At 40.3% G+C, this 20,693-nt stretch overlaps 1 protein-coding gene across 41 annotated transcripts in view; it reads left to right on the forward strand.

Annotated features, from left to right (window-relative positions):
- ANK3 (ankyrin 3) overlaps nucleotides 1–12,584 on the forward strand; it is a 920,123-nt gene extending 907,539 nt beyond the window's left edge. For 22 of the 41 annotated variants that reach the window (XM_082268127.1, XM_082268164.1, XM_082268128.1 and 19 more), the window contains 2 exons: nucleotides 3,748–3,831; nucleotides 3,988–4,362. In XM_082268127.1, coding sequence (XP_082124253.1) covers nucleotides 3,748–3,831; nucleotides 3,988–4,158 — 255 coding nt within the window. In that variant the 3' untranslated portion in view covers nucleotides 4,159–4,362. Of the gene's footprint in view, nucleotides 1–3,747; nucleotides 3,832–3,987; nucleotides 4,363–6,608; nucleotides 6,691–11,236 lie in introns of those variants that run through there. The other 19 variants (XM_082268135.1, XM_082268143.1, XM_082268157.1 and 16 more) reach the window with 6 other exon arrangements.
- Nucleotides 12,585–20,693: the final 8,109 nt, after the last annotated feature.

Below are 20,693 nucleotides of genomic sequence, written 5' to 3' on the forward strand. Positions count from 1 at the left end.
TGTGCCCTACATGGACGAAGAACTTGTAACATCTGGGAGAAGTCCAGTAATTATCACTGCTACAGTCGGGGCCAACAGTTCAGTAGCAGAGGTAACTGGAAGGCCCAGTGGAAAAGAGGCCTGTTGAGTTAAATCCCAACTAGGTGGGTCTCCTGTGCGATAGTCGACTGCTTGACCCCAGATGCCATGGGGGAGGCCAATCCAATTGCTACCTGTGGGACATTGGTGGCGAGCAGGGCAGGTGGACTAGCCTTTCTGGCATTGGTGGTAGGGCAAAAGGAGCTGAGAAAACCCCAGGAGTCAGCATATAGTCCGAGCTGAAGTGTAAAGGTTCCTCTATCCCTTCCATCTGGTCGTATAGCAGTGAGCCACAGCTGGTGCAAGTTGCTCAAGGGGAGTACTCCATGCAGCGACAGCGGCATGATGAACAGATAACTTGAAGGGTATCTCTGCCTTGCACCTCATAGTGGGACAGTCCCGCTTCAGGGCGGTACACTAGCCCTGTATCCAGCACGATAATAGGCTTCTTCCACGGATACATGGTAATGCTGAGGTGTAGCAAACCACATGGAGTTCTGGCCCCTTCTGGGTTTCGGATGTTATATACACCCCAGGATTCCAACCAATCTGAGAACAGTGCCTGACTCAGGAGCTAATCCAAAACAATCTAGAAACTAACTATACAGCCAAGCTCTCTTTAAGGGTGGTCTTCAGGTGCATATGGTGGGCATAATATGTTGACTACACCATGTTTGTGGGCTAGGTCTACTGCGCCCATGCACATGGGGTAACTTTCACGTGGCGCGCTCACCAGTGCCTGGAACCAAGCATAGACTGCGGTCATATGAAGAATCTAACATTAAGGCAGAGTGCAGAGTTCTTCTGAAAAGCGACTTGTCCCATGTCACTGCTCCCTGTACTTGTATGCTTGCATTAGGAGGGACGTTCTGAGCCTGCGCCTACTCCACCAGTCCAGCATAACTCTGTTACCTTGCTCCCAGTAACAGAATCGGGTCCAGTCGAGCACCTAGCTTTGACCTTGTGTGTGCTCTCACTTAACTCTGTCCTGTCTGTACCACATGACCAAAACATAGACCTCAGTAATGCTAGCTGGCTCTTAATTGCCATGGGAGATGGCTAGGGAGGAGCCAGAACATCGACCCCCTCGCTACCAGAGGACTTGTCACCTTACCAGGTACCATGCTTAACGACTGGTTGCTGTAGCTTGTTCCTTTGCTTGGTTACCTGTAGGACCTACACTTTGTTTCCTTGTCTTGTCAAGTTAACCTTTTCGTGGCAGTGTTACTTCATACCCTGTATTGCAATTACAGACCCAGGTTTTTTGGAATACGCCAGAACCAACATGCACCCCTTGGAATTGATTCAGACCAGGCTCAAAAAGGTTAACGCAACTTTACTGTTGAAATGCACCATGGAAATACAGCACGAACAATATCCTTTCCCTAATTCTAACTAACATGATGTGGTGGCCCAGTCATACCTCCCATGAGGTCAAAGTCCATTAAGGCATTCTCCATGACTTGGATGCTGACCGTGGTCCCCGGTGTCTTCACATCTTCTCCCCAGCGGCTCTCTGAAAGCAACTGCTACTACAATTACTCTTGTATGACTCTCTCTTATCTTAGCAGTCCTCCTCTCTAAATAACACAGGTGGGCCTGCCAAAACCAAAAGGCCTCAGAACTAGGCTGAAAGTGTTTACCCTTCCCCCAGCCTGAGCCAGCGGCTGGAAACAAACTAAATGCATTTCAGCCTGAGTACATGCAGCCATTCTATTTTGGGTTCTTCACAGTCAGTTCGGCCAAACTTTCATTTTGAAGGTGCCTATTGTTTCATAGCCTTCTCAATGGTCAAGCCACAGGGAGCAAGCTGCCACTTAAAAAAACACTCAATGTGTTTTGTGGCATTCACATGGGAACAGGGTGTAATAATTGCAGCTGCCTGTCTACCTGAATGGTGGAAAGACTGCACTTTTACATGTTTGTTTCTATATTAATGGAAAACCATGTGGCTATGGATAAGGAAGAAAAAAAACACTTTATTACCTTTTTATGTCATCCCCATGTTGGTGGAAGGATGTCATTCACTGTAGACTCATTTTTTCCTCTTAATATAGACACTGGAGAATTGTCACTGTAGTGTAGACATGCATCACTTGTGTTTTTTTTTTATTGCATGATGGTTCTCACAGAAAACATATGTTAAACAGCACTCATTATATTAGATAAACGTGTTTTTGAGTAAGGAATGTTAGCTGTTCTTCTGAAATGTAATCACACAGGATGTTCATAAAAAACACTCTTTCAAAGGACAGTGGAAAAATATCCAATCTGAATTAAGTGGAAAAGATTTGTGTTCTGATACATTGTTTACGGCACCCTTGTAGGCAAAAATTACTGACAGAAAAGACTTGTTTCAGACCCTTTTTGCTGACCATGAGACCTTGCATAGGTTTCAACTATTATTCCATCCAATAATTATTTGCCTTTGGAATTTAATGTGTGGAATAGAAGATGCCGTGATCTGCAGGTTGCATTAGTGTCTACGTGCAGATCTAAAATAACTGGTATTTTTTTTTGTCCTTTGCACAATATGAACAGCTGACCCCTGTTTTGACGGTGCCTGTTTCTGCCAGATTTGATCACTACTGTGGAGGGTCATTTGTTTCAGATTGAGCCTTTTTATCTTCTGAGCAGTAGAAGTACTGGATACCCCCTCCTCTACCTTTAGGTGTATAAACATTGTAAAGCAAACCTGTTTAACTGTTTAGATCAGCTATTCTCAATAAGGGTTCCTCAAGAGGTTGCAAGGGGCTTCTTGAACTGACATTTGAGGGTGCCTGCATAGTTCTAGGGCCAATGCCACCTGTATGACACCAGTGACGTTATAAGCTGTTTGTAAGGATGGCATTCTCACCACCACTCTGCACACAGATATCCGTTCTTAAAAGCAAGCATCAAAAGGTGCTTGTACTCGTATTTGTCCCTAGATCATTTGTGTGTTAGGTTCCACTGGCCACATCTGCATACAGCAAGAAAAGGCCTATTTCAGACCTCTGTATCCTGACAACCACTTGGGTTGGCTTTTTTTGGCAGATGATGCATCACATATTGAGCTGGTAGGGCTTGCCAGAGGTCCAAAGTTGGCTCTTGCTGTGTGTGTTTGGGTTCACAGGATCCAAAGTCACGCAGATAAAAATTGAGGGGAAAATAAAGAAACAAGCAGGAAACTTCATTTTTATGCATACTGTTAGGAATAAAAGAATTCTGTAATTATGTTGAGAATAATGAGCCTCCAGACAGCAGCTATCTGGGCCATTATAAGTAGCACCTGGTGGTGCCCCTATCCTTAATTATATCATTAGAATGGAAGGGTTGGGAGACAAGGATTTCGGGCACAAAACTTTATAAAATATTCACTTTTTATTAAACAAGTTAAATAATTTTGTGCCCGAAATCCTTGTCTCCCAACCCTTCCATTCTAAGAATTCTGTAATTATGCTATTACAGTCATTAGAGCTTCCAGAGATATGTACAATTTTCACTTGTACATGTGCAATATTTTGTTATAGATGATTTTTTTTTTTAACTTGGCTATGCTGCCAGTTTAACCCTATCTTGCCTTGGCATGCTGCCCTACAGCGTGTTTAATTTCCTATCCTGCATGTCTGGCGTGCCATGTATAGGTCTTAAGATGTACGATTGATGTAATGCTCTGACGCTCTTTAGGGGGATGAAGTAAAAAACATTCCTGGTGAATCTGTTACGGAAGAACAGTATACAGATGAAGAAGGCAACATCATCACCAGAAAAGTAAATGATCTTTATTTTCTGCTGCTGTGATTTTCCAAAATCCTTTGTGTCCATTGGTATATTCCCATGCTTGACAACTGATGCAGTGCAGTGTTTTCGTGTATCTTTCACGAAGTCCATATAGGAAACACAAGTCAATATTCCTGCTTCTCATAGGTGACACGGAAAGTCGTAAGACGTGTTATGGTTCCACAAGAGAAAAAAGTTGGTGGAACTGTAATAGTTGGGGCAAGTAATTTACCTTGTTGTGCTGGTGTATGCTGTGTGGTTTACTATTTTAGTTTGTTTTTTTTGCAGTTTTGTGTGTATCTGTTTGGTTTGTTTTAACTGGTTGCTTGAGATGTTTACTATAGTGGTGTGATTCTTTGTAGTGCATGACTGGATGCAATGAGCAAAGGCCAAAAGAGTTCTCATTACCACATCATTTGACTAAACTACTAGTTCCCATCTACCCTGACCTTTATTTTAATACACTTGGGTTGATTTACTGGAGACGTGGAACACGTTCACTTTGTTTAGTGAATGAATAGAAAATACACTTTGAAAAGAATACCCAATCATTCAAGGAAATTAAAAACAAAAAAAAAAAAACAGCAGGATATTTGTTAGCACATGATTGGAATGGTTAAAAACAGCTTTACCAAGCTAAGTGAATTTTCACTTTGCAAAATGAACATGCTATGCTACTTTTGTAAGTCAATCCCAATGTGCTAAAATTGGCAATAATAGTATAGCATGGTGTAATCTCATCTAGCACTATGAGATTCTTTATCAATTAGTGTCAGTGGTGCATTGTGGGTCCTGGGTAAGTATTTGAAGCACTTGTATTATGAAATATAAGTAGATATTAAAGGGAAGTCAAGGCAACCTTCTTTTTAATCTGTAAAAAAGATTCTACCACTCATATGTGGTCCTTACATTTTACATTATTGTTCTGCAGTCAGCTTTGTAATGTATGGGATGTTAAACCTCAGTCTGGATCTGGGTAACAGTACTATGTACTTGAAGTGCCACCAGTGCACACTGGATATAGAACCCTCTAGTAACATCAGAATCTATGTTTTTGACTATAAAGGCTGATTGACAACACAGTACTTCCCTATGTTATGTCTACAGACACATTTCCCCTCAGTATTATGTAGCTATATCATAATTTACCAATTATATCTCTTATCAACTCAGGTTCCATTGAACTCAAGGGTTACTCCAGAGCCTGGTAAAGGTTTTTTGAGCTATGGCTGATTGACCTCCCAGTTGATAGTGCCTGTATAGTTCCAGGGCCAATGCACTTGGCAAAGCCAGCAGCATGATACCAATGATCAAATGATCATTGGTATCATGGGACATTTTGTGGATGGCATTCTGACCACCACTGTAAGGTTTGTATTATTACTACTTACCACCAATGTAAGGGCCATTTTTCCCATTGACCTCTGATAAGTTGGTTTTAGTAAAGGGGTTTATCTGGGGTAAAAAGGTTAAGAAAGCATGAACTAGAGCCTCTGCTATACCTTCTCCTAGGGTGCAATTTTTGAAGTAGAAAGCAGGACAACAGGAACATCTGATCTGATTTTAGAAGACAATTGTATGGCATTTTCACAATTAAAATTTTGCATAAAAGACTTTTAAAGTGAGGGAGTTGGTGTGTGGAGATGGAGAATCTTCACTGAAATATGTCTTTATGCTGTTGCCTTGAGTTCTTCTTTAAAACTGGAATTTATATATTGAAAGGGGCTTTCTAAATTACCTCTATTTTTATCTAATCCCTTTTGAGCCTCTTGATAAAAATAGTTAAAGTGCCACGTCCTACAAATTGCAGGGTTACATGCTGTTATTCACTGCACTGGAGACTCTTCCCACTTGTCGATGTGGATGACATTAGAGCTACAAATAAAAATATCAAACGGACCCCTACTAATTAAATCCACTTATATCTCTTTATTCTATACATGACAAAATATATCACATAGATAATTCTGAAAAGTGGAACATGAGATTGTTGTGGTATATGTAGGTGGATTTGCTTTCTGGCATAGCTTTGCACAGGACCATCCAGTAGTATTTTATAGTGCTATACATTGTGTTATGTTGTGTTGTAGTTTATCTCTGTTTTTATCTTTTATTATTATCCTACAAACCTGCACAAACTGGTCAGGATTTAATATGACCATGTCAACTGTTTCCGTCCCCACCCTGTGTTTAGAGTATTATTGTAGGATTTATTTTAATCTATCTGCTAAAAGCAAAGCTTAAATACATATGTTTGAACTGTTTAACCTGCAAAAGATTTTTTTTTTAAATCTATGAAGTCACTCTAGCAGTTCACATAATGAAATAAGAATGCCATTACCATTCATCATTGCAGCTCTGCAGCATCTTTGTCTCCCCCCCCCCCCCCCCCAAAAAAAAAAAACATCACACTTGACAGTGAATAAACATCAGAGCACTAATGGTCTACCTCTCCCCTAAACATTCCCCTAATCTGTAAATAACCTGTACACTCTAGACTGAATGCACTGTGCAGTGGGATGGTACTTGATTGGCTCACAGTGCAGAGTCTCCCCCCATTTTCAGTTTTTTTTTTTTTCTGGTTTGCAGAGGGAAACTAATATAAATATGTTTTTGGGTAATTATTTTAGTAATATTTAAAATACCAGTCATTTTTCTAAAATAATCCATAGCTGAACAAAGGGTTTTTATAGTTGCCTAGAGTTCTGTGTTAAATGTTGCAGGAATTACCTCTGTTACTTTTTGTTTAATAATTGTTTTCATTACAGTGTGACGCCTATAAAGTGAAAACAAAGAAGGAAGTCCGACATGTTGAGAAGAAAAGTTTTTCATAATACCATAGTGCTTAAGGTTAGTTTTATATGAACTTTAGTAACAGGTTATACATACTGATTGTCCTGATTGGCATTCAGTGAGTGGGTGTAACTTGGGGGAGGCTTGTGGTGCAGCAAAAACCTGGTCTAGTCCTTTCAGTGCGTTGCCATATTTGCACTGATGAGCCACTTTTTTCACCAATGAGATTGTGTGTCTCATTTAAAGGAAACTTGTACTCAAGAAAGTATGCAGACTGTCACAAATGAAAATTTTGAATGTCTGGTTATTACGCCAATGGATTTTATACTCTCAATCACTGACCTGAAACAAGTACAGGCATACCCCACTTTAAGTAGACTCACTTTAAGTACACTCGCGAGTAAGGACACAGCTTGTTCAGCTTGGCATGACACTACTCCCGGTTTTTAACATTGGTGTCTATAGGAAATCTTGGTCAGCTTGACATGGCACTGCTCCCAAACCAAAAGTGACATGGATACCAAACTTAGGGAGCACCGAGAGGGGTCCCAGGACTACAACATATCCTGTTTGTGGCTGGCCAGCTTGCCTAGGTAATCTACTATGTCATAGTCCGGGATCCCCATAACATGCTCCCCAAGCTTGGTGTCCTTGTCACATGGTTTGGGAGCAATGCCATGTCAAGCGGACCAAGATTTCCTATGGAGCTAGTGTATTTACATGCATTGAGAAATGAAAGAAGGTATTTCTTCACTTTAAGTACATTTTCGTTTTACAAACATGCTCTGGTCCCATTGTGTACTTAGAAGTGGGGTATGCCTGTATACTAATCAGGACTTCTGACTTCATTCTGATTTCAAATAGTTTTGTACTTGTCCTGGGTCAGTGACTTGGAGATTGGACACCAGAGAAAGCCAGGCAACTATCATGTGCATAAAGAGATTACCAATGGCAGCTATTGCATTTCTATCAGTTCTGTTTTAATGGAGAAGATAGAAAACCCTTTCCATCGCTTGCTAGCGAACACAGTTGCTTTAGAGCTTTATATCATCACTTATTGGATATATCGGCACCTGCAAGAGTTAATGCTGATTTAAAGAATATGTAAACCCAACATTTAACATTCATACTATGTGCCTATTGTATCATGCTCTCTTTGTATTGCTTCCTTTGTGTGAAATCCCTGGTATTCCTGCCAGTCCCTCTGCTTTCTAACAAAAACTGACCACACTTAGCAGGAGAAAACACCATAGTCCTCCAATGACCAGACTTGTCCTGACCCCCCCCCCCCCCCACACACATACACACACACATACACACACACACACACACACACACAGCCATTCACTTGGAAGACCAGTGTGCTACAGTTTCTTTTCCCTCAGCTTTTAAGCAGCTGAGAACATAGGCAATGTGATCACTTATAAAAAAGGAAAACATTTATGTTTTTAAATCTATACAAAAATGTTTTGCCTTTCATTTTTATTTTAAACTGAATAAGTTGTTTTACAAGGTGAGGGTTTACAGTCACTTTAAAGATGAGCGGTGTCATCCACAAATTGTAGAGAAATGGGTAAGGGGTAATTTTATTCTTGAACAATAAACATTCTCCCACTGTTGTCAATCTGGTTTGGGAGGAGGGAGAGAGCCGCTGCTCTCAGGCACAGCACTGGATCAGAATCAGGCTCTGGTAATTTGAAGAGGTGCTGGCAGGGGAATTGCACACAGGATGCTATGTAATTAAATGCAGAGAATACATTAAGGTAACAAACATTCTGCCTCTAGAACCAGTTTAAAAGCATAATTACACCTCTGTTTACAATAAAATGCATTGAAGCATGTTGCATTGAGAGAACCCATTTATTTTTGAATAGGCCGTTAAGTATTATTGCTTGAAAAAACACACCTGCACTATTTTTGCCTAACAGGGTGCCCCAAAACACAGAGTGCGTTGGGGTGTCAATCAGAATTATTAATCAGTATCGTAACACATGCACTATTGTGCATTTACAGTAGATGTCAATAGAGCCTTAATATTATCAGATAGCAGCTGCAATATTGGCTATTACTGATCAGGACTGTGTCTACTGACTCTTTAAGACTTGTACCGGTATTTATATAATAGGGAAACCTGCCATTATGTTTGCTGTATATTTGTCAGTTTTGCAGCTTTTAACCATGCAATCTGCCAGCTGATTTAATTTGTTTCAGAGGTTTTCAGGAACCAAACGGTTGTTTTTGCAGTGAAAAATTATCAAAAGCATTGCAGGGCCTGTCCAGAGATATCTATGATTGGAACTGTCGTGCCTATTTTGATCTTTTTGGTCACTTGAAACTGGGCAACAGTAAAAACCAAATAGAAATGTCCAAACATGCGAACAAAGCTTTCAATAAATTCAGCATTGATCCAAAAGAAACACTAATTGCAATTTTCAAGAAATTTCTCGAAATTCTAATCTATTTTTTGGCTGCAAAAAAAATTAAAAAAAAATGGAGCAATTCCAAGCAACCACAACCAGTAATCAACAATTTTAGCTGTTTCATGGTGCTGGTAATAATATTGTTGGCAGTAGTCTGCATTGATCTGTTAGTCATTTGTTACAGTCAAAAGAAGACTGAAAGTGAACTTGCCTAAAAATACCAGGCACGTGGCCACCATAAAGGCCAGTTCACAAATGTTTATGCATTCATTTTCACATATGCTTATATATTAAAGTGCATCCTTATTGCAAGCTTTTAATGTGTGTTAAAATAATGATGACCATCTTTACCTTTGTTGTTTTTTTCACTTCAATACGGGGCACTTTCACCCCCCTGCAGCCCAGGCCAATTATCAGCTTTCAGCATTGTCGCACTTTGAATGACAATTGCACGATCATGCAACGATGTACCCAATCAAAACTTTTATTCTTTTTTTTGAGACAGATCAAGCTTTCTTTTGGTGGTATTTAATCACCACCATTGTTTTTTTATTTTTTGCTAAACAAACTAAAATAGTCTGAGACTGCATTGCCATTCAAAAAAAGGTCTAGAAGATCCATGTGCACTAAAACCACATCATAAGAAATGGTATTACCATATGTGTTATTGTGCACTTCCATTTATTTTTCTATGCAGTTTACTGCTGAACAAAATAAAGTGGAATTTTTTTGTCCACTGGAATGGAATGCAGGGATTTAATCATCACACAGGGGCATCAGATCATTTTGACTGCTGCCTGCAATCAAAGAAAACAAAATATGTGTTGTATTTCAGCGAGATGCAGAGGTATGAACATGTCTTCAGCAATTCAGCTGCCAATTTAGCTTCCTGGACTCCAAAATGTTAGAAGTGTGGTTATCTGTATCAGTCAGACCCATTCTCTGCTATTTAAAGAAGAAGTAGCCTCAGATAGATTTTTTCAGGTTTTGGATAGAGTAGGGAATGGTTAGAACCTCTGTTGGTTTTTTTTTATGCCCACATACACATGGAGAAATTTCCCCTCACTTTCTGTCCACCCACTTGTGCCACTTGGGACAAGAAGTGCCCTAATATATCCTCAAGGGGGGACACAGACAGCAATTAAAACCCGAGAGAGGTAATAGCTGTTTTTGACTCTGTCCAAAAGCTAAAGAAAATATTTTTTGTTGATTATACAGCTTTAAAACCTTTCTGTGATCAAAATGTTTGGGTTTTTGTATGTGCCACATGCACACTATATTCTGTTAGATGCCTTTTCCCCTACAAGAGAAAAGCAGCAGAAAAAATGCGGTAAAAGCCACCTTTTTGCATGGGCGTTCACGTATTTGGTGGTAATGCATAAGCGCGTCTATTGTTAAAAACGTTTTTTCACGCCAAATGCTCCTCTTTAGATGTTCTTTTTTTTTCTGTCTCTATACACCCCTGCCTGTAAACTCCTGTAAATGTATGGACATATAGGTTAACATGGAGGGTCGTTAAGAGGTAGACAAAAAAAGAAAGTCAAACGCCTGTAAATCAGGCATTTTTTAGCTCAAGGGTGCATGAGGCTTAAGAGAATTTCCTATCAAATCCTGTCTTGAGAGCAAGTGCTGGGAAACTTTTTCAATAGCGACACAGTCAGATAAATAAAAAATAAAACAGAGGCTTTAACACTTTTCCTGTTATTTAAAGTTGTTTCAAAGGCTCAAGGTTTTTTTTTACATTCTAAAAACCTGTGTGCAGCAACCACCCCAACCCTCCCTAATACTCCCCTGAGCTCCCTGTTGATCCAGGGATGTGCACGAGGGTCTCTCATGCCTCATGGGATAAGACAGCAGCAGGAGCCATTGGCTCCTGCTAATGTCAATCACAGCCAGTGAGCCAAAGAGGTGAGAGCAGAGGCGTAGCTCTGTGTGTCTTATGGACGCATAGAGCGGGGTTCGGGAGTAAGCATGCACCAGTGCCCCCAGAGGGAGCAGCCTGCTTTTGAGGGAATTAACTGCAGAGGAGAAACCAGGAGCACCGAGGGGGAACCCAAAAAGAGGAGGATAGGGTTAGGTATATATGACATGTTTTTTTTTTTTTTTTTAAATGAACGTTTAATGTCACTTTAAGAGTACTAATCTAAGTTAAACTAAAATGTTGCTATTTTTTTTCCTCTTAGGATCAATGGTTACTGCCAGTATTCTGAAGACACTTTCAGAAGAACAGAAATTTTAGTGAAAATCACTGAAAACAGTGTGTGTTTGCTGCTTCCACACATTAACCGCATGGGTTTTTTTAACGCAAGAAACCTTTATTTTAGCATGAGCCAATTAAACTGAGCATGGAAAAATCACCTTTCATTCAGATGGGGTCAAGAAGTGTGCAGTTTACAATGCAGTGTATATATAAGACACCATGCTGGTCTGGTCATCAATCCAAGCATTGGGAGATCCCTGCAACACTATCCTAGAAGATGACATTGGTTGGACTTGTGGAAGACCTATAATAATCACAAAATAAGCAACAGTTCGCCTTATTTTATCTGAACCCTAAACGTTGGGGGTCTAAAAAAATGCTCTTTTCTTTTATAAATCATCAATTGCTGTAAATAAGTGACACTTGTATAAAATTCTAACAAGACTACAGTTCATGTTAATAACGCATCGATCGGATGTCGCTCACATATTCATAAATCCTGATAGACATCTAGTAAGACTTCACAGATGGGTCAGTATACTGGGTGCGTCTTCACAAAATCTTGTATATTATCAATTAAAATGTTTGTATATGGAAAAAAAATAAAATAAACAAAGCCAAGCAGATTTTACACAATTTCTTTAATTCTGCTGCAAACATAAATAGTACACAGAAAAAAACACAAAAAAAACGGGAATGTTGGCAGTCCCGGGACATTTAATATTTTGATGCATGAATCTCTCTTCACCTTGATTTCAGGTTTTTATTTTCAACTTTGCAAAGGTTACACTAAACATGAACCAAACGACATTATAGCTCTTCTTCACACAAAGCCCTTTATTTTATCTTGTCGCTGTTGCCAATATACTTTCATAAACTTTGAAGAGAAAAAAAAAAATAATATATTCTACAGTTGTGCATAGTGATAGGCACTAACTGTATTGCTTTTACGAGGGTTGGGCTTATGGGTTAAGAGGTGACTCTGTGCTTGGGCAAAGCACAACCAACTGAAAAGGAGCGATTAGATCTTAGGCAAGCATCACGATGTAAAGTCCTTACTGTATTGTGTACTGGCTATAAGATGTAGACTCTTTTCAGGCAAGCCGATCATCTGTATTCATTCTAGCAGTGTAATATTAGGTTGTTAATGCTGCTGTGTTTTAAAGGGCATTTTTATTTGGGTTTTGGTGAAATCTTTTTATTTGTTGATTCTCTTCATATGGAAACAGCATTCATTGATAATAGCTCTAATAACAATGTATGAAATCAAAACACTGGATGATCTAGTTGATTATTTAAAACAACAAAAAAATAAATTGTGTTTAAAACTGCTTTGCGTTTCTTTTTTTTTTTTTTTTTATAGAGTTGCAAAGTAACAGATCAGCTGGATAGCCTTCTCCCCCCACCCCACTGCTGATGCTTACCTTCCCTGCGTACCCCTGTGCTTCTGTTTGTCTGCTGAAGCCCCCAACAAAATTCCTGTGTAAATTCTGTTTGTTTCTAGGTCACATGACAACACTTGGACCTGCCAATTGGCAACCCAGTGTTGAATTATAGGAGGTAGAAAAGTAAGTCACATGCTTACTGATACCTTGAAGTATTGGGTATGTCACAAGGGGTGGCAGGAAGTGTATGGAAGGCAAGTAGAAGGGGAAGTGGCAGACCATCCAGTAAATAGGTTACTTGCCCTGAATGAGTAAAGTAAAAGTTTGCTTTAAAAAGAATTTGAATTTGAGGCAAAGCACAACATCTAGTAATACTTATGCACACATTAGCATTGCTTGCACTTTTTTATTGGTTGTACTTTTTGGGAAAGTTTGGATTGCAGGACTGTTTCCTTTTGACCGAATTCCCAACCATTTTTCAATTTGTGCAGTAAAATAGCATAGTATGCATCCTCTAAATAGCATAGTATGCATCCTATGCATCCCTGGAAGAAAATGCAGGCCCATTGACCACTATTATTTCATTAGAAGATCTCGGACTTTACATGTTATGCCACCATTATGGACACTGGAGATTAGGGGGTGGATTTACTAAAGCAAAGAGACTGTGTACTTTTCAAGGGCAGCTGCTCCAGAGTTTAGTAAATGAGATGAAGCTTCACTTTGCAAAGAATACCCAATCACATGTAAGAAAAATTTAAAAAAACTGCATTTTTGCTTGCTTGTGATTAGATGATGGAAGTCAACAGAGCTTCCCCTCATATACTAAGAGCAAATGCACTTTCAGAGTACAACTGCACTTGCAAAGTGCACAGTCTATTTGCCTTTAGTAAATCCACCCCTATGGCTCACTGTGTCAGGAAACCCAAGGTTAATGTAGAGAGCAGGGACTCACTGGGAGAGATTTACTAAAACTGGTGCACACAGAATCTGGTTCAGCTGTGCATAGTCACCAATCAGCTTCTAACTTCAGCTTGTTTAGTTAGGCCCCATTCACACCAGCGGACAGCCGGGCCCTATCGGACCACCTATTGTTTTCTATGGGGCTGCAGATGTCATGTGTCCACTGTCACTTGCTGGCATTCGATCCGATCCACTAAAAACAGACAAATGGGGATACGTTTGCCATCCGTCCACTTGATCAGATGACAATTAAATAGAAATGGACAGGCAGTCTGTTTCCATCCAAGCGCCTCATAGTGAACAGTGGGTTGTGTACGTATACTCTCTACATAGCGAAGTGGACACGGACCTGTCATCCGCTTTCTCAGAGGGAATCAGCAGAGAGATCCCCTGCTGAGCAAGCGAATCTGTTTGGACAATAAAACCTAAAAGCTGATTGGTTACTATGTACAGCTGCACCAGAATTTGTGTGCACCAGTTTTAGTAAATAAGAGTCACAAGGTTTTTCCTGTTTTCAGTTTTATAGGAGAGAAGCAAGAAACACTGCTACAAAGAACACGTTACAAAGAACAGGAGCAAAAGGAGACCTGTCACCTATTGCAAACGATCATTGTTCATCTCTCATACTTTGGGAAAAAAAGATTATAATGCAGGCTACAAATCCAATTATTCTTTAGGTTTCATTAAAGGTGCAAATCAATACTCCCTACTAAGCTCCATTTTTGAATAGCTGGAAAAATATCTATAATTAAAAATATCTATTCAAGTTTTGCAGAGTCTGGTCAGTGCTTCTGGCTTGCACTGAGGTTTACCTAGAGCTTTTTCCAGAGGGCAGTTAGTGCAGTGCGACTAGCACCTGCTCATTCCCACAAAGAGGCTTGGATGTAGATAATTGGATTTTCTGTCTGAATTCCTTGAGCCTCCCATGGGTATGTGCAGGTATGACTCACACAGAGTACAGCTCAACTCCCTACCTTCTGTTTACAGAGAAAATTGGTCAAAGACTGTCAGTTCGGCAGTTACCGTCTGATTTTTGGTCAGTGTATACAGCTCATGGCTGGCTTCTGTCGAACAAGCATGCTGGAAAACCAGCATCTGATCAGCGCTCGCAGCTATTGGCTGATCACTGTGATATGCTGGAGGGAAAAGTCCCCCTGTCAGAACACAATAGCTCAGAGGTGAGGTCACTGCACTTATATCAGATGTTTTTTTGGTTCAGCCCACTGGGTTGAAAGATAAAAACTTCCAGTTTATACCCAGTATTTGAAATTTGCATATACGGTAAATGTGATCTTGAAAGTGTAGGAACCTGTGACACACATACCAAGCTTTCCAGTTCTGGTTCTGAAAGGGCTACAGAATTTTTGAAATAGGAACATATTTGCCCCGATGTAGGAAAGTGCTAAGTGATTTTCACAGAAAAATTAGATGTCATATAACAATTCATGTCAATTCCACTGAGAGGTCCTCTATGGCAGCCCATGAGTGCCAAGGTAAAACGATGCTCCTAAGCACAAAATAAAATGGTGACAATAAAGTGACATTAAACCCTGATTTAAAAGAAAACAAAAATCTATTCAAGTAAGTGTTCTTCACTGGACACCCTCCGGGATTTGCTGAGCTGTCCGCACCCCCAGACCTGGTCCAGGTATTTAAAATCTCTGCTCTGCTCCATGCAGTGGACAGACCAGATCCATTCAGTGTGACGGCACTAACCGGTCAGAATTGATCTGGTCCACATTGAAAACTCTGCGAGTATAAGTAGAAGAGCGGAGATTCTGAATCCCGAGTACAGGGATGATAACAGCTCAGCAACCTCAGAGTTAAGTACAGTAGAGAGGTTGGGGTGGTGTCTGCTGTTAGTTTACCTTTACATTTTTTATGTAGAGATGAACTAATACTTTACCCCCAAAAAAATTGTCTTCAATTGCTCTCAGCCTTCTCCAAACTCCTGTTTTGTGCTTCTGTGATTCAATTTCCTGATAGAGTGGCTATGCTCATTCACTGTATGTAGCAATGTAGCCACCCTTTCTTCCTTGCTCCCAAGATGGACTATATATTTTGTAGTGTGCATAGAGCAATGCACATGACTGCAACTAACATGCACGGATCATTCCAAACAAATAGAAGTGAAGGGAAAAAGAAACGATTCAGGAGCTCACGAAGGACGTACAAGGAGGCAGAAAAATACAGTAAGGAATGTTTTCATTAAAAATAGATTGCAGGGCCATTAAGTAGTGGATGTGTATGGATTATTTTTTGGAGAATAAGGGGTTGATTTTCTAAAGGCAAATATACAGTTTTTTAATTGAGTCTGCAAGTGAAGTTACTCCAGAGCTTAGTAAATAAGGTAAAACTTTACTTTGCGAAGAATACCCAATCACATGCAAGGAAAAAAAACAGCATAGTTGTTTGGACAAGATTGAAATGTAAAAGTCAGAAGAGCTTCCCCTCATTTACCAAGCTAGGAATGCAACTGCACTTGTAAAGTGCACAGTCCATTTACCTTTAATAAATCAACCCCTATAACTGTGCTGCTGCCCTGTCCTTCCTCTCACTGATCAGGTCCATTCTGAATTCTCTCCATTTTTCAAAACCAAATAACTACCCGTCCCCTTCATTTACAAAGTAGGCACTTCCATTAGCAGCATTTTAGATTTTAGTTGGTGTGTGACAAATCAGGATTACAAAAAAGAACAGATAATTTTTTTATCCTTTGTTTAAGACAGTTTAGGATTTCAGTGATGTCTAGGTCCCATTTGGGGAGAATTAAACTCACTTACTGTCTCGATGACAGTGGTCACCAAGACCGGAAACAAAAGAACATTTTTCCCATGGGGACAGCTACAATAGGTAAAATGCCTTTTTTTTTTTTTTTTTTTAAGCAGAGCGGATAAGGATTTATCGGTAGCTGCATGTTTTCTGACAATTTTCCCCTTATTTCTTGTCCTACAGGAAATATGGACACAAACAACCATAAAGAGGCTAAATAAGGGGCTCTAACTGTTCTGCTTTCAATCAAATGCATAAAAAAGTTTTTTGCTAGAGTTACACTCTGTAGTGTATGTCCAGCTAAAACTTTTAGTTTTTTTTTGTATTTTGTTAGATTGGGAATGAATTAGAATTCCTGTCAAGGTGTAACTTTTATCCAGAGCTCCAGTTAGACAGATTTCCACCCACTTACAATGCTGGTGCAATGGTTTTACCATTTGATAATACATCTGCTAAAGGGACACAGACAGAAATGGGAAAGAAAAAAACTTCTGTAAGCTTTTTATTCTGTTCCTGTTGCACATTTGTCCTTACTTCTTGTCTGGTAAAAAGGTTGTTCCCTGGACACTAAGGGCCCATTCACACTTCTCTGTACCTGTCTGTGACGTTAATACATGCACATTAACACTTGTGGTATTAGGACAGGCTCATTCATTTTAAAAGGAATGCCAACATAAAGGAACCAAAAACAGTAATGTATTATTTATTCTAATGCAGTGTACTACAATGCACAGTAGTGCATTACCGGGTGTTGGAGCTCCATTTTCTTTTTAAAGTGAACACGACTGTAATGTTTGTCAATTTGCATTTCAGTATCATAATTGTGTCTTGAGAGAATTCTAACTGGACTAATTCTAACTAGAGCTCTGGATAGCAGTAAAAACCTGGCTGGGGTTGTAATTCTTCTATACTCTATCCAAAATAAAAAACAGAAAAACTTTTGACTGGGCATGCACCTATTGAATGATTGGGTAAGACCCCATTCACACTAGCGTGACTTGTCAGGCGACTTGGTCGCCTGACAAGTCGCGGTGGGTCGCTCGCCATTGATTAGCACAGGACCCGTTCTAATTGGAGCGACACAAGTTGCTCCAACTTAGAAAAAGGGTCCTGTACTACTTTGGGGCGACCTGGAGGCGACTTACATTGACTTCAATGATATGAAGTCCGTGCAAGTCGCACCGAGGTCACAGGTCGCCCCACCAAGTCGTGTCGCCCCTGTCTGAACGGGGTCTAAGCCTTGTTGGATAGTTAAGATACCTCATTTAAAATAATTTAAATCATTTGAATGAATACATAAGTGAACTAAAAAGTGTTTTCAAATATATAACTCTATACACTGCTCAAAAAATGAAAGAAACACTTTTTAATCAGAGTATAGCATCAAGTCAATTAAACTCCTGGGATATTGATCTGCTCAGTTAAGTAGCAGAGGGGGCTGTTAATCAGTTTCAGCTGCTTTGGTGTAAATAAAATTAACAACAGGTGCAGATTGGCAAAAATGAGATGACCTTCAAAACAGGAATGGTTTTACAGATGGAGGCCACTGACATGTTTTTTCCCCTACTCCTCTTTTCTGACAGTTTTCCACTAGTTTTACTTTTGGCTAGAGTCAGTGTCACTACTGATAGCATGACGCAATACTTGGACACTACAGAGGTTGCACAGGCAGTCCAACTTCTCCAGGACGGCACATCAATACGCGCTGTTGCCAGAGGGTTTTTCTGAGTCTCCCACCACAGTCTCAAGAGCATGAAGGAGATTCCAGGAGTCAGGCAGTTACTTTAGGAGAGCTGGACAGGGTCGTAGAAGGTCCTTAACCCATCAGCAGGACCGGTATCTGCTCCTTTGTGCAAGGAAGAACAGTATGAGCACTGCCAGAGCCCTACAAAAGGAAATCCAGCAGGCCACTGGTGTAAATGTCTCTGACCAAACAATCAGAAACAGACTTCATGAGGGTGGCCTGAGGGTCCAACATCCTCTAGTGGACCCTGTGCTCACTGCCTGGCACAGTGGAGCTCAATTGGCTTTTGCCTTTGAACACCAGAATTGACAGGTCCACCACTGGTGCCCTGTGCTTTTCACAGATAAGAGCAGGTTCAAACTGAGCACATGTGACAGACGTGAAGGATCTGCAGAAGCCCTGGAGAACGTTATGCTGCCTGTAACACCGTTTCAGCATGGCCAGTTTGATGGTGGGTCAGTGATGGTCTGGGGAGGCATATACATGGAGGGACGCACAGACCTCTACAGGCTGGACAATGGCACCCTGACTGCCATTAGGTATCAATATGAAATCCTTGGACCCATTGTCAGACCCTATGCTGGTGCAGTGGGTTCTGGGTTGCTCCTGGTGCACAACAATGCATGGCCTTGTGGTAAGGGTATGCCACCAGTTCCTGGAGGATGAAAGAATCGATACCATTGAATGGCCCCCATTCTCTCCTGACCTAAATCCAATAGAACACCTCTGGGACATTATGTTTTGGTTCATCCGACGACACCAGGTTGGACCTCAGTCTGTTCAGGAGCTCAGTTATGCCCTAGGAGGAAATACCCCAGGACACCATCCATTGTCAAATTAGGAGCATTCCCCATATGCATGTTGTCAGACATGCATACAAGCACGTAGAGGCCATACAAACTTCTGAGTACCATTTTGAGTTGCTGCAATGAAATTGTAGCAAAATGCACTAGTCTGCTGCATCATTTTTTCACTTTGATTTTTAGGGTGTCTTTGTTTTCAGCCCTCTATATGTTGATAATTTTAATTTCCATTAAACGATGTGGCATCCTTTCATTCCTAACACATTACCCAGTCCATATCAGTATAGATATCCAGGATTAAATTTTTCCCTATTGAGATATGATGTGTTTTCAAAGTGTTCCTTTAATTTTTTTGAGCAGTGTATATACATTATAATCCACATAATGTAGTTCTAGATGTTTTTAAGGTCATCAATGCTATAACATCGGGCAGAATTTTTTTTTCCAGTTTTAGTCTATGTTACACTAGTGCAGATGCCTGAATTGCATTGTTGTGGATTCACAGTAAACAGAATAGGGCAGGGAAAACACAAAAGAACTGAACAAACAGAACACAGACATTGAAATAAGCAAAATTCCTAGTGTCACAGTGTCCCTAAGATAACCCATATAGCTCATTGTATATTGATGACCAGTGTCTATGACAACAGTATTCAAAGCCAAGAGACAAGTGCAGGTTACAGGCTGTTCTAGAACATCTCTCAGAGAGATACATAGGGGGTTATTTACAAAGGCTGGAGAGTGCAAAATTAGGCTCACTTCTGCACAGAAACCAATCAGCTACTAACCTCAGCTTGTTCAAATAAGCTTTTAGAATACAACCTGGAAGCTGATTTCTATGTAGAAGTGAGCCTGATTTTCACTTAATAAATAAACCCCAATTTGTCAAAAGTACCACCATTACTGCCTAAATATAAATAAATAATGCAGCCAAAAGATTCTGAATATTTGTTTTAATATACAAGGTTGTTCTGTGGTAATAAATATTATATTCATTAAAATAAGAGAGATATGGGGGCTGCTGACCTTTTTCTGTAAATTCTTGTTGCCTATATGTTCTAATGGTCTACTGACCTACTTAATTCCCCTATCCACACACTCGATTTACAGATTTAGATGGGGGAATCCTCCCCCTGAACCCCCCCCCCCCCCCCCCCGCTGGTCTCCCCGCTGTCAGAATACACTGATTATCAATGGAGGTAATTGCCAGTGCAGCTGATCGAGCATGGAAAATCCAGCAGAGCAATTCCCTGCTCATCAATGGATCAATATTTGGCTGGTCCCTGCTGAACCAGCTGGATTTCGTTCCATGTATGGCTGGCTTAAGTCTTAATTCTAATAGTGGTTGGCACTACTGGTTTAACAAAAGTCTACCACTGTGCCTCGTGTGAGGATAGGAAGGAAATTCCACTCCATGGGATGAATCTTGTCTCTCTTCCATTTTAGTCTGGATCAGCGTTTGGTCATCAAAGGTCAAATTTTGGTCCTAGCTTTTCTTTTCATGAGGCGTTCAGGCCATTTATGATGCCAGTTTCAGATGTAAGCTCAGTAAAGTGACTCTAAACTCTTGCTTTAACCACTTAAGCCCCGGAAGATTTTACCCCCTTCCTGACCAGGGCCTATTCTGCACTGTGTGACTTTAACGGACAATTGCACGGTCGTGCGACGCTGTACCTAAACTAATTTGACGTCCTTTATTTCCCACAAACAGAGCTTTCTTTTGGTGGTATTTGATCACCTGTGCGATTTTTTGATCATGCGCTATAAACAAAA

This window comes from Pelophylax lessonae (genome assembly GCF_965119305.1).
Source record: "Pelophylax lessonae genome assembly, chromosome: 9".
Lineage (NCBI taxonomy): Eukaryota > Metazoa > Chordata > Amphibia > Anura > Ranidae > Pelophylax > Pelophylax lessonae.